Source organism: Misgurnus anguillicaudatus, chromosome 19, assembly GCF_027580225.2.
Source record: "Misgurnus anguillicaudatus chromosome 19, ASM2758022v2, whole genome shotgun sequence".
NCBI lineage: Eukaryota > Metazoa > Chordata > Actinopteri > Cypriniformes > Cobitidae > Misgurnus > Misgurnus anguillicaudatus.
In genome coordinates, this window is record NC_073355.2 from 39,279,162 (window position 1) to 39,298,624 (window position 19,463).

The 19,463-nt window shown below is 42.2% G+C and overlaps 1 protein-coding gene across 1 annotated transcript in view; it reads left to right on the forward strand.

Annotated features, from left to right (window-relative positions):
- Positions 1 to 19,463, forward strand: part of LOC129425632 (Fc receptor-like protein 5) — a 111,472-nt gene that overhangs the window by 55,417 nt on the left and 36,592 nt on the right. The window contains exon 14 of the mRNA XM_073856674.1: positions 823 to 1,074. Within this exon, the coding sequence (XP_073712775.1) occupies positions 823 to 1,074 (252 nt within the window). The remainder of the gene's footprint in view (positions 1 to 822; positions 1,075 to 19,463) is intronic.

Below are 19,463 nucleotides of genomic sequence, written 5' to 3' on the forward strand. Positions count from 1 at the left end.
AAATGAAGATATTCCTCACGTGTGTGTATAAAGTTTATAATCCAAACATGCGGTAAAGTCTTTAAATTTGATAAAACTTTACGCTTTGTTTATTATTGTTGGAACTGCTGGTCTCTTCATTACCATGTCAACAGCCTGTGGGCGTGACCGCATTAGAGATAATGAGCTCAGCCAGGAAAAACGGTACTCTTTTTACTTCAATGCAGATTATATAAACAGTCAATATTTGTTTTTGATTATAATTAGCTTGTTTAAAAGAAGACATTTCAGGCTTTCTTTGGATATGTGTATCATGTTTGTGTGACGAGTATTTGTGGAGTTTCAACTGATTTTTGTAACATGATTTGAGAGACAGCTGGCTAAGTTCAGCTGGCACCCAGGCTAGAAAAACTGTTTAGTGGTTTAACTCCATAATTCAGTACTACTTCACGGTCTTTTGTAATTTGTTTCAGCAACATTTCTAACATTTATAATGTGTTAAGAAACAGTTATCTGAAATGACTTTAAACTGACTAACAATACAGGACAAATGCCGATGGTTTTCCAGAGTGTTGCTATGCGACTGCTAAGGTTTCCCAAGTAGTTTTTAGATGGTTGCTTCTGTATAAAGTTGCAAAGGTTTTCTTGCTGGTTGATAGGGTGTTGATAGGTGAGTATTATATTCTGGACCTTATATAATGGTTAAAGATGCTCTTTTATTTTAAGTCTATGGAATTTATTTTATTTTTCATCATCTACCAGATGTAACAAGCTGATGGAATATATCAATAATCTGATATATTTTTTAATGTATAATCATCAGTCATTTCTTCTGTTGTGTAGATGTTGATGTGATTCTGGACAGTCCTGTTCATCCTGTGACTGAAGGAGATCTTCTGACTCTACACTGTTTATATCGAGATAAAACCCCCTCTAACCTGAGAGCTGAATTTTATAAAGATGGATTAGTGGTGCAGAGTCAGACTACAGGAGACATGATGATCATCCCTACAGTCTCAAAGTCACATGAGGGTTTCTACTACTGTAAACACCCAGAGAGAGGAGAGTCTCCAAAGAGCTGGATCTCAGTCAGAGGTGAGAGTCTATAGAAATGATCTCAAGTGATTTTGTTTGTTGTTGTTCAGATATACTGCATGATACAACATATCCTCCAACCCATACGATTGTTTGGTTGTTTGTCAATTTCACCAAATACGATCAAGAGATGCATTTACTAAATTAGCGCCTCTACCGGCAGCAGGTGAAACTTGATATATTAGGGTACAAAATTATATTTTTGGGTATAATTTTGTTATGATCACATGTACAGGGATAAGATTTTCAATTTAAACTACCAGGATTAATTGTAGTTTATTACACATTACAGTATTCAGGCATTTAGGGCAAATAACGTACCCATTTATTTATAATATGATATAAACACAACATACAAAACAGTCACAACTTTTTAAAATGTACTTAAAATATACCAAGTGTACCGAGGTCAAACAATCGATTTATTTGAAGAAAAGATGCAAAAGTGATGACAATCCGCTGTAAATATCAGATCAGGACGTACACTGATTCAAAAACTGCCGCGATGCTACGTCATCTATGATTGTGAAAAGACATTGGCTCTCGTGTGTCTCGTGACCGATCACATCAGCTAAAAATGTAAAGCGCTATTGGCTCTTGTGACCGACTACGTCATGCTGGTTTATGTTTGAATGAGATCTGACTGTGCGTTTTAATCTCAGAGTTCTTCATTTAAAGTAATTGTATAGCTTCAGTTCGCAAGGTTTGCAACGTGAATGGTTTGTAATACTTTTATACTGTTTTATGCAATCAATACTTGACTGTACTTTTACTTGCGTGTTGTGTTTTATATGGTTGAGAAGTGGTTGGGTTTAGGGTAAGGGTGAGGGTGGGGTTAGATGCTACAAAATATCTTTAAAACCATAAATATTTATGAAACCATTTCTTCATTTACAAATTCATAAATTTAAATGTGTCTAATCTGATGTATAAGGCAAAAAACTTATAACATAACAACAGGTTGTATTTATAAGCTACTGCCGCTAGATGACACTAATGTCTTAATACGCCACTTTACGTCGTAATAAGGTGCTTGCACAAACGACTTATGAGGTTGTTATTTTTTGGAGGACAGTCTCGCATGATAACATGTGTTTCTGTTTTAGGTGTTTATCAGGAGATGTCTGGTCTCAAGATTTTCACTTTTCTGCTGGCAGTTTGTCCATATTTGTTAGCAACAGTCGTGCTGGTTGTCAAATGCTACAGACTGAGAAGTGAATCATCTGTCTGATTTATTGGGTCATTATATTTGATTATTATACTGAATTTAACAAATTAGTTCATATTGTCATTATCACTTAGTGTGTCTGAATTATATCTAGATAAAATAACATTGAAGTCTGTATGATTGTTTAGTTGTGTTGAATTTGTTGTGGCCCTTTTGAATTTGTATCATATTTCACTTTATTAGCGACACTCCTCTCTGTCTGTACAGATATACAGTTTCTTTTTCATCTCTTTAAAAATCTATTCAGGATCATCTTACTTATTATTGTCACCCTCAGCTTGCTCACTGAGGGATTTGCCACCACTTTTGTTGATAAAGGGTCTTTGAAATTGAATTGAAAAGTGCTATGCAAAATAAATTGAAATCATCCTGTCTCCTTTTGATTTTTTTTCCATTCAAATACACACATTATATGCATTTAGTGACACAGACATAACTTTTGTAGTCTGTTTTTTAATTTGTATGAATATGAACTAAAATGTGCTAAAACAGAGATGGTATTTTACAAGCACATTTTAGTTCATATCATGGTGTCTTAACCCTTTAACTGCCACACCAAGAAAAAGGCATTTGTAAAAATTTTGTTTGCATTTCTTATCTCCTTATGTCACCACTTAACACAATCAATGTATTTTTTTTCAACACATCCCATAATTTTTTTTAAATCGGCCTCTACCAAACGGTTGATATGTCACTTAAAGGAATTCAAACACATACTATGGAAATTAGAAAATATGAACTATAATACTAATTTTTTACAAACATAATCCAAATAAAATGGTTTTGTATATTTAATCTTCTTTATTTATTGAAGTATAACATATTAAAATATTTCAGGTTTTCATTTTAACACAGGACATGACATGTTTTCATGTTTTTTGCAATAAAAATGACCAAAATTAACAAAAATAAGGATATTCTGCATTTAAAACCTAAAATAAAAGAAGGCCAAAGATAGTAATAAAATGGCATATTAGTATTTTATGATTTAAGAAACACACTGTCAAGTTTGGTAGTGCAAAATAATTTTTTTGTCTTTTTTTTAGATAAATTAAAGGGGTCATGGCATGAAAATCTGAGATTTTCCATGTTTAAGTGCTATGATTGGGTGCCCAGTGCTTCTATCAACCTAGCAAATGTGAGAAAGATCAACACAGTAACTTAGTTTTGGTAAACCATTCTCTGTAAGCATGTGAAAAAATAGGTAATTGAAATTTGGCTTCCCTTGTGATGTCAGAAGGAGCCCTTATTATAATAATACCACCCCTTAATTTGCACTTTCCAACCACAGCACTGCCATTTCCAGTGTTTTAATCCAGAGAGGGAGAGACAGAGAAAATAATTCACAGCACAACTAAGTTTCAATTTCAACAAACCACCATCATTGTGATCGTTGTTTGCACTTCATCCGCTCATTTGCATTTTAAAGGACACACCCAAAACTGCACATTTTTGCTTATACCTGCAAAGTGGCAATTTTAACATGCTATAATAAATTATTTATATGATATTTTGAGCTAAAACATCACATATGTGCTCTGGGGACACCAAAAATTTATTTGACATCTTAAAAAAGTCTTGTGACATGGCCCCTTTAACATTTATTTGTAAACCAGCAATGCTGTGTAGAGTAAGCCAACATTGCAAACAATCCTTCAAACAATTTAAAACATCATTTAAGAAGTAATTGTTGATTAATTAATGAGTAATTATGATTTCCATACATTAATTATATGAATTCATTATAGTTATTTCAAAAAAATATCCAGAAGTGGCAAAAATACATACTTAAGAAATGATCTCAATATATTAAATAAGAAATAACAATAGCTGTGTCATATTCATAGCTGTGAATGATCAGAAATGTATATTTCATAGCAAATAGTTCACTCTGACTGCAGAAATGGATGATCTGAAAACATTACCCTAGCCTTTTTACTTTTACCATTAAGTGACAAATCAACCGTTTGGTTGAGCATGTTTTTGAAAAATTATTCAAAACATACGAAAGTTTTTTCATGGCACCAAGTAACATAATTTTGTAAAGTTAGGGCTCTTACAGTTTAATATGTCAAAAAAATATGGTTTCCTTGCAAAATTTCAACAAGAACAGTTCATATAACAGAAGTGATTTTTTAATTTCAAAAAACCACATAACAAGATGTGTTGTGACAAGTGCTGTTGATTGATACATTGATATCTAGTGTATTTTTTTGGCAAAACATATCTTACACAAATAGTAGAGATGGCTCAATCAGCTTAAGTTAAGTTAGGTACTCCTCTCAATAAAATATAGGGACTCAAAATGTGCTCAACCGTTTGGTTGAGCTGGCAAATAGCACAGGTAAGTTTATTTAGATGTAAAAAAAATGTGTAAATTAAATACAAAATTAGTGTGTGAAAAAAGAGGCCTACATTAAGAGAGTGTTCTAGTCATCACCTGAGTGTACATTGAGCACTGTCAAGCCGTTTGGGACAATATTTTTATTTGTATTTTGACACGTTTGTATTTTTTAAATATACAAACAATTTAGTTCCCTTTCAGTCGGTCACTACGACGTCACGTCGTGACCGACGAATTGGGAACCGCTTCGCGGGTGACCTATCTGCTTCGAGAAACCTTTAAAACGCCAATGAACTTGGCATGCAGATAATTGCATCTGCCGGCGCCGCCCCGCCGCGCAGGTATTTAATAAGCGGCAGGTGCAGTTATCAAATCAGCTTTTTAGCTTCGAAAGCTGGCAGACTAAACTGCTCACGAGAAGCTGCTTTATCTCTCCGGAATAGATCTCTGCGTGCTAGTTGGTTGGGCGAAGGCACCACAGCGGGGCTCGCATAGTGTTTCCACCACCTTTTGATCTTCGTGATCGCTTTCACTCTCTTTAGTTGAGTGTGTGCGTTCTCCTCCCTGTGTGCTTCATCAACTACACATCTGAAAGAGTGATTTCCCTAAAAGAGCTGCAGTTGAACTTGCGTCTTTTTAAAGACAGCCGTTCACTGCTCACGGGCGTTAAGCGTCTTTTTAAAGATGTCTTTCCGTCCGTGTTCGACTTCTGGATGCGGCAAATATATGGGTCCTCGTGATGGACACGATCGTTGTCTCTCGTATCTGGGTCTCCAGCACGCTGAGGCGGCTTTCGTGGGAGGGACATGCTCCGCTTGTGGCGTTTCTCCGCGAACGCCGCCCTCCGTTGCTGATCACCCCTAAGAAGGCGGCTGTGAAGCTACGGAGAGACGACCTCCGCCTCACGGTGCTGAATCGGCAAGCTGGTTCGTCCAGCGGCTCTCAGCCACCGGATCCGCAACCATCCGAGGTTCCGATGGAGACGGAGAGCGCGCGTTCTGCGTCGCTTTCTACCTCTGTCGGGCCTCCCGAGGATTCGATATCTGTCGTAACATCAAAGGGGGGGCCGTCATTTTCGGACGTTGATCCGGATCCTCTCCCTCCTTCGGGAAGGGTTGCGGTTCCTGATCTCGACCCGGAGATGACAGCTATGCTCGCTCGGGCTGCGGAGACGGTCGGGTTGGAGTGGAGAGCTCCTCCCCCTCCCGTACCGTCCCGCCTAGATGATTGGTACTTTGGGGCTGCACGGGCTTCACAGTCTTCCCCACCGGTACCTTTCTTTCCCGAGGTGCATGATGAGCTGACTCGGACGTGGAAAACCCCGTTTTCCTCCCGGAACCGTCCGTATCAGCCATCACCCCTCACCTCCCTCGATGGCGGGGCTGCTAAAGGGTATGCCGGTATCCCGACAGTGGAGCGTTCGGTAGCGATGCAGTTGTGTCCTGCCGGCGTTTCCTACTGGAAGGACCGTCCTACCCTTCCCTCACAAGCCTGCAGACATTCGTCAGCCCTGACGGAGTCTGCGTACCGGGCTTGTGGGGAGGCAGCTTCAGCCATACATGCCATGGCTTTGTTGCAGGTTCATCAGGCTAAGGCTCTGAAGGACCTGCACGAGGGTGGTCACGATTCGGCGGTCTTTAAAGATCTGCGTGCGGCTACGGATCTGGCGCTACGTGCGACCAAGACCACCGCACAAGCCGTCGGTCGTGCTATGTCCACTTTGGTGGTCCAGGAGCGCCACCTCTGGCTGTGCCTGGCGGACATGAGAGATGCCGATAAAACCCGGCTCTTGAATGCTCCGGTCTCCCAGGCCGGCCTGTTCGGCGAGGCAGTAGAAGACTTTGCACAGCAGGTCTCAGCCACCCAGAAGCAGACTGAGGCTCTTGCCAACATCATGCCGCGTCGGAAGAAACCAACACCTGCCCCGTCGACGTCGGCACCTCAGTCTGCCCCTCGCCGAGGGCGTCCTGCAGCGGCGGCCGCCTCCGTTCCTCATCGGGGCCGTCCTAGGAAGCGAGGAACCGGCCGTCAGCAGCCCGCCCCGCCCGCTCAGCCCGCTAAGCCTGGTGGAAAGCATAAATCTAAGCGGCCCTGAGATGGGCGACCTGGAGGTGGAGGGGATCGCTCTTCGGGAGATGGTGAACGCACCACTCCCCCCCCCGGAGGAGGACCGGGTGGGGAATCTTTGGTTTTCGTTAATTTCCGTTCCGCCGGCTTTTCAGCCGGCACCCACAAAACCACAAAAAGAGCGAATTCCTCTTCCTCCTCCAGGTCATCAGAGGCGGTCGGGTGTGACGGATGGGCTCATAACCCTACGTCCTCCTCCCCCTCCTCTCTCGTCAGCGGATGTGTTAAGCGCACCGAGATATCTTCATCAGAGTCTTCCCCGCGCAGCCATCCATCAGCGGAGTCAGGTGAGTGCTCATTCTCACAATACACATGTCAACGCAGCCCAAGAGAGCGCGTCATCGAGCACCACCGTTCCGCTCGCCGCAGGTACTACGATTGTGCCGTTAATTCCCCTCGCCCGGTATCTGGAAGCTTGGCAGCAACTTCCCAGTCCGTCGCGCTGGCTTTTACGCACGATCCGTCTTGGCTATGCGATACAATTCGCCCGGCGACCTCCCAAATTTACAGGCATCCGTTTCACTATAGTGAAACCCGCCGATGCGCACGTACTACGTGCAGAGATTGCTGTCTTATTGGCGAAAGACGCGATTCAGCTGGTTCCTCCAGCCGAGATGAGGTCAGGGTTTTACAGCCCTTACTTTATCGTACCCAAGAAAAGCGGCGGGTTGCGACCGATCCTGGATCTGCGCGTTCTGAATCGAGCACTTCACAAGATGCCGTTCAAAATGCTTACGCAGAAAACCATATTTCAATGCATTCGCCCACAGGATTGGTTTGCAGCCATCGACCTGAAGGACGCGTACTTTCATGTCTCAATACTTCCCCGGCACAGGCCGTTTCTCCGCTTTGCGTTCGAGGGAAGAGCATATCAGTACAAAGTCTTACCGTTCGGGCTCTCTCTCTCTCCCCGCGTCTTCACAAAAGTAGCAGAGAGCGCTTTAAAGCCTCTCAGAGAGAGCGGTGTTCGCATCTTGGCATATCTCGACGATTGGCTCATTATAGCACAGTCGCGTCAAATGCTTTGCACTCATCTAGATCGGGTGCTCAAACACCTCGCCCGTCTCGGTCTTCAGGTCAACCGAGAGAAGAGCAAACTGTGCCCGACACAGAAGATCTCTTTTCTCGGCATGGAATTGGATTCGGTCAATCTTACAGCACGCCTCACGGAGGCGCGCGTTCAGTCGATTCTGGCTTGCTTGAATACGTTTTCGGGCAAGACTGCGGTCCCTCTGAAACAATTTCAGAAATTACTGGGGCATATGGCTGCAGCCGCGGCTGTAACACCGCTCGGTTTGCTGCATATGAGACCGCTTCAGCATTGGCTTCACGACCGAGTCCCGAGGAGAGCGTGGCTAACCGGCTTTCACCGTGTCACGATCACACCGAAATGCCGTCTCACTTTCACCCCGTGGTCAGACCCAGCGTTTCTCAGGGCGGGGGTGCCACTGAGACAGGTCTCCAGACATGCAATAGTATGCACAGATGCCTCCAACACGGGGTTGGGAGCCACGTATGGCGAGCTTGCAGCTTCATCACCCCAGCTGCATTGGCACATAAATTGCCGAGAACTGTGGGCTGTATATCTTGCGCTCGTCCGCTTCAGCAGCGAGTTAAGAGGCAAAGATGTATTAGTTCGCACAGACAACATTGCGACTGTTGCATATATCAATCGCCAAGGCGGAGTGCGCTCTCGTCACATGTCGCATCTCGCCCGCCATCTCCTTTTTTAGAGTCAGAAGAATCTGAGGTCTCTTCGTGCCATTCACATCCCGGGGTTGCTCAACGCAGCGGCAGACGCGCTTTCACGAGCAGCGCGCCCCGGCGAATGGCGACTCCACCCTCAATCGATCCAGCTGATTTGGAGACGTTTCGGCAGAGCGCAGATAGATCTGTTAACATCTTCAGAAACAACCCACTGTCGCCTATTTTATTCACTGAACGAGGGATCACTCGGCGTGGATGCATTGGCGCACAGCTGGCCGAGAGGTCTTCGCAAATACGCATTTCCCCCAGTGCGCCTCATTGCACAGACATTGTGCAAAGTCAGGGAGGACGAGGAGAAAATTCTTTTAGTTGCTCCATATTGGGCCACCAGGAGTTGGTTTCCAGAGCTCACTCTCCTCCCGACAGCCCCTCCCTGGAGGATTCCCCTGAGGAGGGACCTTCTGTCTAAAGAAGGGGGCACATTATGGCACCCCCGTCCCGATCTGTGGAACCTCCATGTGTGGTCTCTGGACGGGGCGCGGAGGTTGTAGGTGATTTACCCCAGGCGGTATCTAACACCATCGCTGCAGCGCGAGCGCCGTCTACGAGACAGGCGTATACGCTGAAGTGGAACCTGTTTGTTGTTTGGTGTACTTCTCAATGAGAGGACCCCCGAGAATGCCCGATAAGTATTGTGCTTTCATATCTTCAGCACCGCTTGGAGAAGAGGCTGTCACCATCCACTATTAAAGTGGATATCGCGGCAATATCCGCGTATCACGCACCCGTAGACGGTAGATCTGTGGGTCAGCACGATCTGGTCATTAGGTTTTTAAGAGGTGCACGGAGGCTGAATCCTTCGCGTCCTCCCTCGATTCCTCCTTGGGACCTGTCCATGGTGCTGAATGCTCTCAGGGACTGCCCGTTCGAGCCTCTGCAGACGGTGAGTGTCAAGTTCCTCACTATGAAAACTTTGATGCTCCTCGCACTGGCTTCTATTAAAAGGATAGGGGATCTTCATGCATTTTCGGTCAACGATTCGTGCCTTCAGTTCGGGCCGGCTGAATCCAGCGTTACACTGAGACCCCGACCGGGCTACGTGCCTAAAGTTCCCACCACTCCCTTTAGGGATCAAGTGGTGAACTTACAAGCACTGCCTTTGGAAGAGGCAGACCCAGCTATGGCTTTGTTATGTCCTGTACGTGCACTACGTGTGTATGTGGATCGCACTCAAAGCTTTCGGACCTCAGAGCAGCTCTTTGTCTGTTACGGTGGTCAGCAGAAAGGGAAAGCTGTCACTAAACAGAGGATGTGTCATTGGATTGTAGACACAATCGCCCTGGCTTATGAGAAACAGGGCATTCCTTGCCCTTTTGGTTTGAGAGCCCATTCAACCAGAAGTGTGGCTTCATCTTGGGCTTTGGCTCGTGGTTCCTTGCTTTCAGATATTTGTAGAGCTGCTGGCTGGGCGACACCTAATACGTTCACTAGATTCTACAGTGTTCGTGTTGAGCCGGTATCCTCTCGAGTTCTCTCGTCAGATCAGTGAGAACATCGAGGAACGGCTCCTGTGTCGGCTTGGAGCCTTTCTTTTTGGCTGCGCAGAAACCGCACCATTATGGAAGGCCATTAAGGCAAAAACGTTACAAAAAATGTTTTTTGTCTTTTTCCACCGCTTGGTGGCCGATGTTGCGGAGCATCGGCTGCCAGCCTCTCACTGGATGTATTCTTGACTATCTGGGTGAGGCTAGCGCCCACATTGCGCCCCCTAGTGGTTTCTTTGTGAGTATTTCCGTGGAAAGTTTATGATTTACCACGTTTCCCTTAGCGGAGTCCGTTCCGCGCCTCTCTAGTGTTGCTAAGAGAGTGTATTTTATAGACCTCGTGTCTTTTTATCCATCACCTTAGTGGTAGACCCCTAGAGGGTTTTTCTTCCGCAGCGATCTTAGTCCCGCCTGACGAGTTCGCTTCCCAGTTCGCCTAGTCACTATCGTGGGTTAAGGAACAAGTAGTGACCGGCCTCTGCTTCAACCCCATTTACGTTCCCTTAAAGAGGAGAGTCGGAGGGTTTATGCAGGCACTGGAAGGGTCAGCTTCAGTGGCGCTTTGGTAGGGATTCCCAATTCGTCGGTCACGACGTGACGTCGTAGTGACCGACTGAAAGGGAACGTCTCGGTTACATGTGTAACCCTCGTTCCCTGAAGGAAGGGAACGGAGACGTCACGTCCCGTCGCCACAATTTGCTGTTCCACTGCTGATATCGGCCGGACACTTTTCTTTCTGTCCAGCTTTCTCAGCAAAAAAATAGCTGATTTGATAACTGCACCTGCCGCTTATTAAATACCTGCGCGGCGGGGCGGCGCCGGCAGATGCAATTATCTGCATGCCAAGTTCATTGGCGTTTTAAAGGTTTCTCGAAGCAGATAGGTCACCCGCGAAGCGGTTCCCAATTCGTGGGTCACGACGTGACGTCTCCGTTCCCTTCCTTCAGGGAACGAGGGTTACACATGTAACCGAGACGTTTTTTTGGATGAATTTGTCTGTCCTTTATTAGACTTACCAATTGTTATCATTTCAATTTGTGCTGATCAATTATAAACAATCAATTAAACTGCTAGCAAAAACTTGAGAGAATTTGGTGGGGCCGCTGCTGTAACTACCTGAATGCCCCCTGCCCTAACAGATGTAATCTTACTCCAAACTTTTGGTAAAACTTGAAAGCCCTGCTGCGTGCGATACTGCCTCCTTCCATACTATATAGTAGACAAAAGCAGTAGGTGGGGCGAGTGGTATGTCCAAATTCATAGTATTCCAAAAACAGTAGGCGAAAAGTTCCGGACCTACTACGTCCGGCAGGCTCACACTTTGCTATCCTGTGAGTCCCTGGAAGAGGAGTAATCCAACGAAGAATAAGAAGGAAATGCACTGTTTTATTCAAAAATCTCCAAAAATAGTCCCCTTGGTTACTTTCAATGGCAGGGGACTATTTTCAGGAAGTGCATAATATCACTACGCCAGCTGCAACCATGTTACATCAGAAAAGTCCTTGATTATTATGCCAGAATGAGAGTATAGTCCTAACCATATCTGCCTAGAAAATTGCAACTTTTAATTTTGTTTGTAACTTTGGTTGTTTTGCTCCATTTAATGCTGTATGAAAAAGTTAAACAACAAAACATTTGTGTAGAAATGTAGATGTACATATACTCTGTGAGTATTATCTTCTCTCTATGGATTTGACTACACATCAATTACTGTCACATTGTCTACAGCAGAAGTCTCCAACCTTGCTCCTGGTGAGCTACCATCCTACAGAAATGGCTAAAGTCTGCAGGATCAAATCAAATCAACTTTATTTCTATTTAATTAGCACAGCAGCCACAAGGTGCCCAAAGTGCTTCACATCGGATACAAATAACACATCATTTGAGAACATAACATAGAAATAAAATATAGGAAAGAAAACAAAAATTATAAAACATAGAAACACTAAGCTATAATTACTAAACATCATCAAGTTACACCACTACTGCGTATCAAATACCAATTTAAACAAGTAAGTTTTAAGTTTGGTTTTGAAAAGGGCAACCTTGGATATAGTATGCATGTCAGGGGGGAGCTTATTCCAAAGCTTAGGGCCAGCAACAGCAAAGCCTTATCACCCCACTGTTTATACTTTGATTTAGGGACCTGTAAAATGCATTGATTAAAAGACCGCAAGCACCGATTTTGCCCACCCAGAGTTAAAAGCTCAGACAAGAACTCAGGGCTAACCCATACAAAGCCTTAAAAACAAACAATAAAATTCAAAATGAAATTAAAATAAATCCTAAAACACACTGGAAGCCCGTGGAGAGTAGCTAAAACCGGAGTAATGTGTGCTCTTCTAGGAGAACGAGCAGCAGCATTTTGTACAAGTTGCAGACGTGAAAGAGATGCTTGACTCAGACCAACATAAAGAGCATTACAATAATCAAGCCTTGAACTAATAAAGGCATGTAAAGCCTTTTCCAAATCCTGCCTGCTAAGAAAAGGCTTAACTCTACTCAGCAGACGAAATTGGAAGAAGCTCACCTTCACCACATTGCTAATTTGTTTGTCAAATTGCAAGGCACAATCGAAAGTAACGCCCACATTTCTGACAGTTTGTCTGGTATATGGAGTGTAAAATCCCGAAATAAAATTTGAATTTACTGCCATGTAACTTGTATTGAAAACAATACATTCAGTTTTACCTTCGTTTAAAGTAAGGAAATTGAGAGAAAGCCACTGCTTGATATGCTTAATGCAATTTTGCAAGCTATTTAATGCAATACTGTCATTTGATTTCAGAGGAAGATGAATGTGCAGGTAATCTGCGTAACAATGAAATGATAGATTATGCTCGTTTATTATAGCCCCTAGTGGCAACATATATAAAGAAAACAAAGTACTGTAGGGCCCAGAATTGAACCTTGGGGCACACCACAATAGAGGGGAGCAGATGATGATGAGCAATCTCCTATTGTAACAGAAAAACTCCTATTTGTTAAATATGACCTGAAACATTTAAGTGCAGAACATTGAATGCCTACACAGTGCTCAAGACATGCAAGAAGAGTTGAATGGTCTACTGTATCAAATGCTGCCGTTAAGTCCAGGATCACCAATACAGTAGGATCCCCTGAATCTACAAATAGTGATATGTCATAATGAACCCTTAACAGTGCCGATTCAGTGATATGGCGTGATCTAAAACCTGATTGAAATTTCTGAAACACGGAGTTATCTTGTAAAAAAGCTTGTAACTGATTAAAAACAAGCTTTTCCAACACCTTCGAAATGAAAGACAGATGTGAGACAGGTCTAAAATTCGACAGTTCATTTGGATTGAGATTCATTTTTTTAAGCAGAGGTCTGACCACGGCATGTTTAAATGCATCCGAGACTGAGCCAGAACTAAGACAAAAATTTTAAAACATAGGCCCAAGAGTGCTAAATACTTCCTTGAGCATCCAGGCAGGAACAATATCTAATCTACAATTGGTAGGTTTCATGTGGTGTACAACCTGAGAGAGCACAGACAAAGAGATTTTTTAAAGGTTTAAATTCCCTAAGAACAGCTGAGTGAAAAGGACCACCAGGTACAAGCTCACTAAGATCAGCTCCAGCATATTGTCTAACAGAAGCTATTTCTTCAATGAAATAACATAAAAAGCTCTCACATGTATTGGTTGAAGCCTCTGTCAAAGTTACTATACGTGGATTTAAAACAGAGCTTATAGTATTAAATAGGACCTTTGGTTCATGACAACTGTTAACTATAACAGATGAGAGATAGTCCATCTTTGCCACCTTTACTGCCCTCTGATATTCTGCAAGACTATCCCTTAACATTCCCAAAGAAATGTGCAGTTTATCCTTCTTCCACCTCCTTTCAGCTTGTCTGCATAGTTGCCTCTTAACTCTTGTGTTGTCATTTAACCAAGGGTCCGGTTTAGGTTTAATAGACTTGAATCGATAAGTGGCGACTGTGTCTAAAATTTCAGTGTAGAAAGCAGACAGAATGTTATTTGAGGAAGATGGAAGAATCATACAATTTTTAGCATAAAACAGAAAGTTCTCCAGCTGAAGAGGGTGTAAAACAGCGACGGTTAGCAACTGTAAATACAGGTTTAGGAGGTTTTGGAACAGTAATCTCAAATTTAATGGAGAAGTGATCTGAAAAACCTGATTCTAATATTTCTGTGACTGAAACTGAAAGACCAAAAGATCCAAAGTGTGGCCAGGATTATGTGTTGGCTTATCTACACATTGGTTAAGGCCAAAAGAGTTTAACACATTTTTAAAATCATTGGCAAAAGCATTTAAGGGGCAACAGACATGAATGTTAAAGTCCCCACAGATCAGGAGATTGTCAGATTTAGGAATAACATCAGCTAAAAACTCAGAGAACTCACCGATAAAGTCTTTGTTGGGTTTTGGTGGACGAAAAATGACAGCAAATAAAACTGGTGAGTTCAAGTCAACCACTAACAATTGGAGCTCAAAACTGGCGTAACAGTGAGCAGATAGTAATCTGCATCTATAATCGTCCTTAAAGCGACACCATGTCATTTTTCAACCTTCATAATAAATTTTCAAGTCCCTTGTGATAGTACATCGACTTTAAATAGGTTGAATGACATGTCTACCATAGCCTGACGGGGTCTGTATCGCTTTTACTCGTACTTTAAAACTTAGGGTTTCGGGTAGTAACCAGAGCACAAAAAACTACAAAAATTTGACTGCTTTACGGCATACGTCACTTCCTCCACACTATTTTTTTTAACGTGAATTTTGCTGGAGGCTACTTGAGGAGTGTAGAGAGCAACTTCTATTGTGTGAGTCTGTGGCACCGTGTTAATGTCATGGACATATGACATGGGCAACCTGGGTTCAATTCTCCTTTAAGGCAATTTTTTATATTAACTCACGATCTTGATTCATACATAAATGCGATCTTCTTTATAAATGATGCGATTATCTTGCATATAGTTCCCTGTATTCAGATGCTGCATTCACGTGTTTACGTATTTACCTTTCTTTTACTGTCTGTATTTACATTACAATCCAGGATGCTATAGCAGTCAAACTTTCTCAAACTCACACAGTGTAAAACCAAACCCTATTCTTCTCTCTTCCTCATTTGCTGTGTTCCGCTGTATTACAAAACGGCAGACCTAAACACATCGGTTTATTGGATTTGGAGCGACAATTTTCACACAAAAGAGAGGAAAAACGAGCGCCATTGGGGAAAATCCTGGTGGCGAGGAGAGAGGGATGATGCAACAATATTTGTTTCGAAAAAGGCAAGGAAATGCTTCTGGTCGTTTCTCAATTGGAAGGCTGCAGCCTCCGGAGGTCAAATATGCAGGCTGCATACGTCATCAAGCCTGGTTTATTAAGGTCAACTGAGCATTACATTCGCAAGTCATAAGCATACTGCAACAATTTACGATTAACTAAGTATAATAGTCAACTTTATAATTGTTTATATTCTGAAATAAGACAGTCTTGATGACGTTTGCAGCTTATAAATACGACATCCAGAGGCTGCAACCTTCAGATTGAGAAATGGCTTCTGCCACGAGTTCCTCATCAGAAAATTGTAACATGACTGTGTTTCTCCCTGATGCCTCAAAATGTTGATCGTTTAGCGTTTAGTTTTTAAAGGTTTAGTTTTTAGTTTAGTTTTAAGGTTGGCCAGTTATTTTCCTTTGCGACAGTGCTGCGGTGCTAGGGGCGCTAGGCGTGAAAAATACATGTCTAGCGCCCCCTAGTGGCCAAAAAGTTCCACGGTGTGCCTTTAAAAATAGAAGCCAAACCACCACCTCGACCTGAAACTTGCGGAGTATTAAAAAACGAGCAGCCAGGGTGGGAGGAGCTTCGTGAAAGGGCCATTTTCCCCTGGTTTCAGCCAGTTCTCAGTCAGCATAAAAAAGTCCAAATTGTTCATTGTAAAAAAGTCCTTTAGGATAAAAGTCTAGTTTGTGACTGATCTGGTATTGGCCAATGCCATACGAAATGAATACGGCTCAGTTCCCTGTAAAGCCCGACTAAGCGGGCGGAGATTCCCAAGCAAACAGCCAAGTTCAGACAGTCTCACTGTCCGGCAGCGAGAAAGCAGGCGTCCAGAGCCGGACGGATCCACGATAGTCCGCAGCCAACGATAACAACACGCCAACGAATGCCATCATCTGTAGCCAGCAAACTCCTCAGGAAGCCATCGCAACGAACGGTCCGGATCGCTCATGGAGACTGAATCCAGGTAAACTCGAAACCTTACACAAACTCCGCCTCTCTTTCCACGTCCCCTGCAACGGTTTTTGCAAGTTAATAAACAGGATTGCCGCTGTAAAAAATCTGGTATAGACTCCAGGAAGGGCGGTTGAGTTTTTTACTGTTCACCAAAACCGTTGATCAAAGAACTATAGTCCGATTTACCTATAGTTAAAAGGGTCAGGCGATAATACACCAGTAGCGGTGACACAATTTGAGTAATTAGTAATAAAAACAGAAAAATTCACAAATATCCCAGCAGAGACAAGCAGCCAACCACACACAACGGCGCCATCTTGATTCAGGATGGCAGCTTACTAGTGATTTCAGAAACAAAGCTTTTTAAAGCTTCAAATCAATTGAACCAATTGTTTCGCAAAATGATTCACTGTTTTGAAGCGTTCAAAACACCATATACGTTGGCGACACCTGCCGGTCAAAATGTGTAACGTCAATGAGATTATAGGCCCAAACATAATGACACCTTCTACAAACAATTGCAGATATGTTCACAACAGTGTAATGCTTTCAATATAGTTTACAAATCATTAAGTATTAGTATTATTGTGGTATGTCAGGTGATTTCATAGACCTAAAAATATTGTTTTCCAAATTCTCAAAATGTTCCCAAACAACTGGCCTTGTTTTTATGTCATTCATTATATAAAAAGCTTTAAATGCTAAATGACCAGCAAACTCAATAGACAAAATTTCATTTAATTAACATTCATAATAAAACTGACCCGAAATTAGTGGAGCATAGTAGAAATTGATTCATGAGTTCATGCTTTTCCGGAGCTGTCTTCATGCTGCCAAAGCCTTTGCCTAATGAAGCAGTGAGGCAAGAAGTCAGCTGCCTAAGCTTTTGGACACAGCCTTGGTTAGTTTAAAACAAGCTTCGAACCAATGATTCAAAACAAAAGATTCGTAAAGTTTTCAAAGCCTTACAAAGCAGTGTTTTGAAAGCGACCATTAATAATTTCAATGGCAGATGGGAAAAGCTACAAAGTGTTCATCAACTTTGAAATGCTTCTGGTAGGATAAGACTCATTTTCTCATTGACCGCAGAGTGTTTAGAAGAGTATTGAATATGACACCCAGGCTGTTTGGTATTGTTAACAGTTTAGCCTCTGATATGCTAATTAGCCATGTGCAGTGGTTGTGGCTAGAAGGGATACAGTAAAAATCTCATGAAATCACGCCGGATTTCCTGAGATTTCACCATAGATGTATCCCCTCTAGCCAGACCCATGTGTAGTGCACTTCAAATCAAATTACTTTATTGTCCCATCCATGACACAAAATGAATATCTTGTGTGCATAGTCCTGGCAGCAGTGTAGTTGAGAAGTTACAACAATAAATATGCTAAACATAGTAATACAACAGTAAGTACACAAGTTACAACAATAAATACACAGGTCACAGTAAATATGGTATATACACAGTAAATGCAGAATTTCACAGAATAAGGCAAGGCAGGTTTATTTGTATAGCACATTTCATACACAGAGGTCATTCAAAGTGCTTTACATAGAAATGAGAAAACAATATATAAAAGAAAAAAAAGAAAATGTAAAAATAATAGATACACAATAAAATCACGATAAAAACAAAGATACATGAGAATTTAGAATAACAATTAAAGAAAATAAATGTGATTTTAATAAAAACACTTTAAAATGTTAAAAAGAATAAAACAGGAGTAAAAGTGACTTGAGTTAAAGGTGCAGTCAGTGTGAAGCAGCACAGTGCTCATTCAGTAAATGCAGAGTTAAACAGATGTGTTTGAAATCTAGATTTAAAAGTGTTTACTGTTGAAACACATCTGATCTCTTCTGGAAGCTGATTCCAGCTACAGGTGGCATAATAACTAAATGCTGATGCACCTTGTTTTGAGTGAACCCTTGGGATTTCTAACTGACCGGATCCTAATGATCTGAGTAATCTGTTAGGTTTATATACAGTTAGCATATCTGTCATGTATTTGGGTCCTAAGCCATGAAGTGATTTATAAACGAGTAACAATACTTTAAAATCTATTTGAAATGTAACAGGAAGCCAGTGTAAGGACCTGAGGACTAAAGCGATGTGCTCAGATTTTTTGGTTCTGGTCAGAATTCTGGCAGCAGTGTTTTGTATGAGCTGCAGCTGTCTAATGGTCTTTTTGGGGATCCCCGTAAGAAGTCCATTGCAGTAATCCTGTCACGGTTAAATCCGTGTCATGTTTTGTTTCTGTTCTGATCGTTGTCACCTGGACATTCATTGATTAATCACCTGATTCATTCCACCTGTTTGTCATTAGTCTGTGTATTTATACCTGTGTTTGTGCAATACTGACTGCCGGTTCATTGTCATTACTACCCTGCTGGTGATGAAACCATGAACACATTTCTCTAAGTGCTGTCTTGAGACAAAACAGCTAATTCTGGCAATATTTCTGAGATTGTAGTAAGCTGATTTGCTTATTGCTTTCACGTGACTACTGAAATTAAGGTCAGACTCTAAAATTACACCAAGATTTCTGCCTTTATTTTGTGTCTTTAGACCCCTAGAGTCAAGGTATGTGTTAACTTTGAGAGTTTCATCTTTATTTCGAAATACAATGACTTCAGTTTTGTCTTTGTTTAACTGGAGGAAGTTTTGACGCATCCAACAGTTAATTTCATCAATGCATTTACATAGAGAGTCAATGGGGCTGTAGTCATTAGGTGACAGGGCTAAGTATATCTGGGTGTCATCTACATAGCTGTGGTAAGCAATTTGGTTCTTTTTCATTATTTGACCAAGTGGGAGCATATACAAATTAAACAGAAGCGGTGCAAGAATTGAACCCTGTGGGACTCCACATGTCATGGGTGTCCACTCAGATTTATGGTTACCTATGTTCACATAGTAACCTCTTCCTTGTAGGTATGATTAACACAGTCTCACCCCATGTCGTTAATATTTGACGACACTTGACCATTCGTCAATATGTGACGCGGAGGGTATACCTTTCGCGTCATTTTTTGACGAACTGGGGACTTCAATACTATTACGTCCGTTGCATTCTCTTCTCCTATTTTCTTACCATTTTCGCGTCGGTTTAGGGTTAGATTACGCAAAATTAAACAGTGTACGCGAAATTAAACAGTGTACGTGAAATTAAACAGTTGTCACCTGGCGTTGGGGTTAGAAACAGT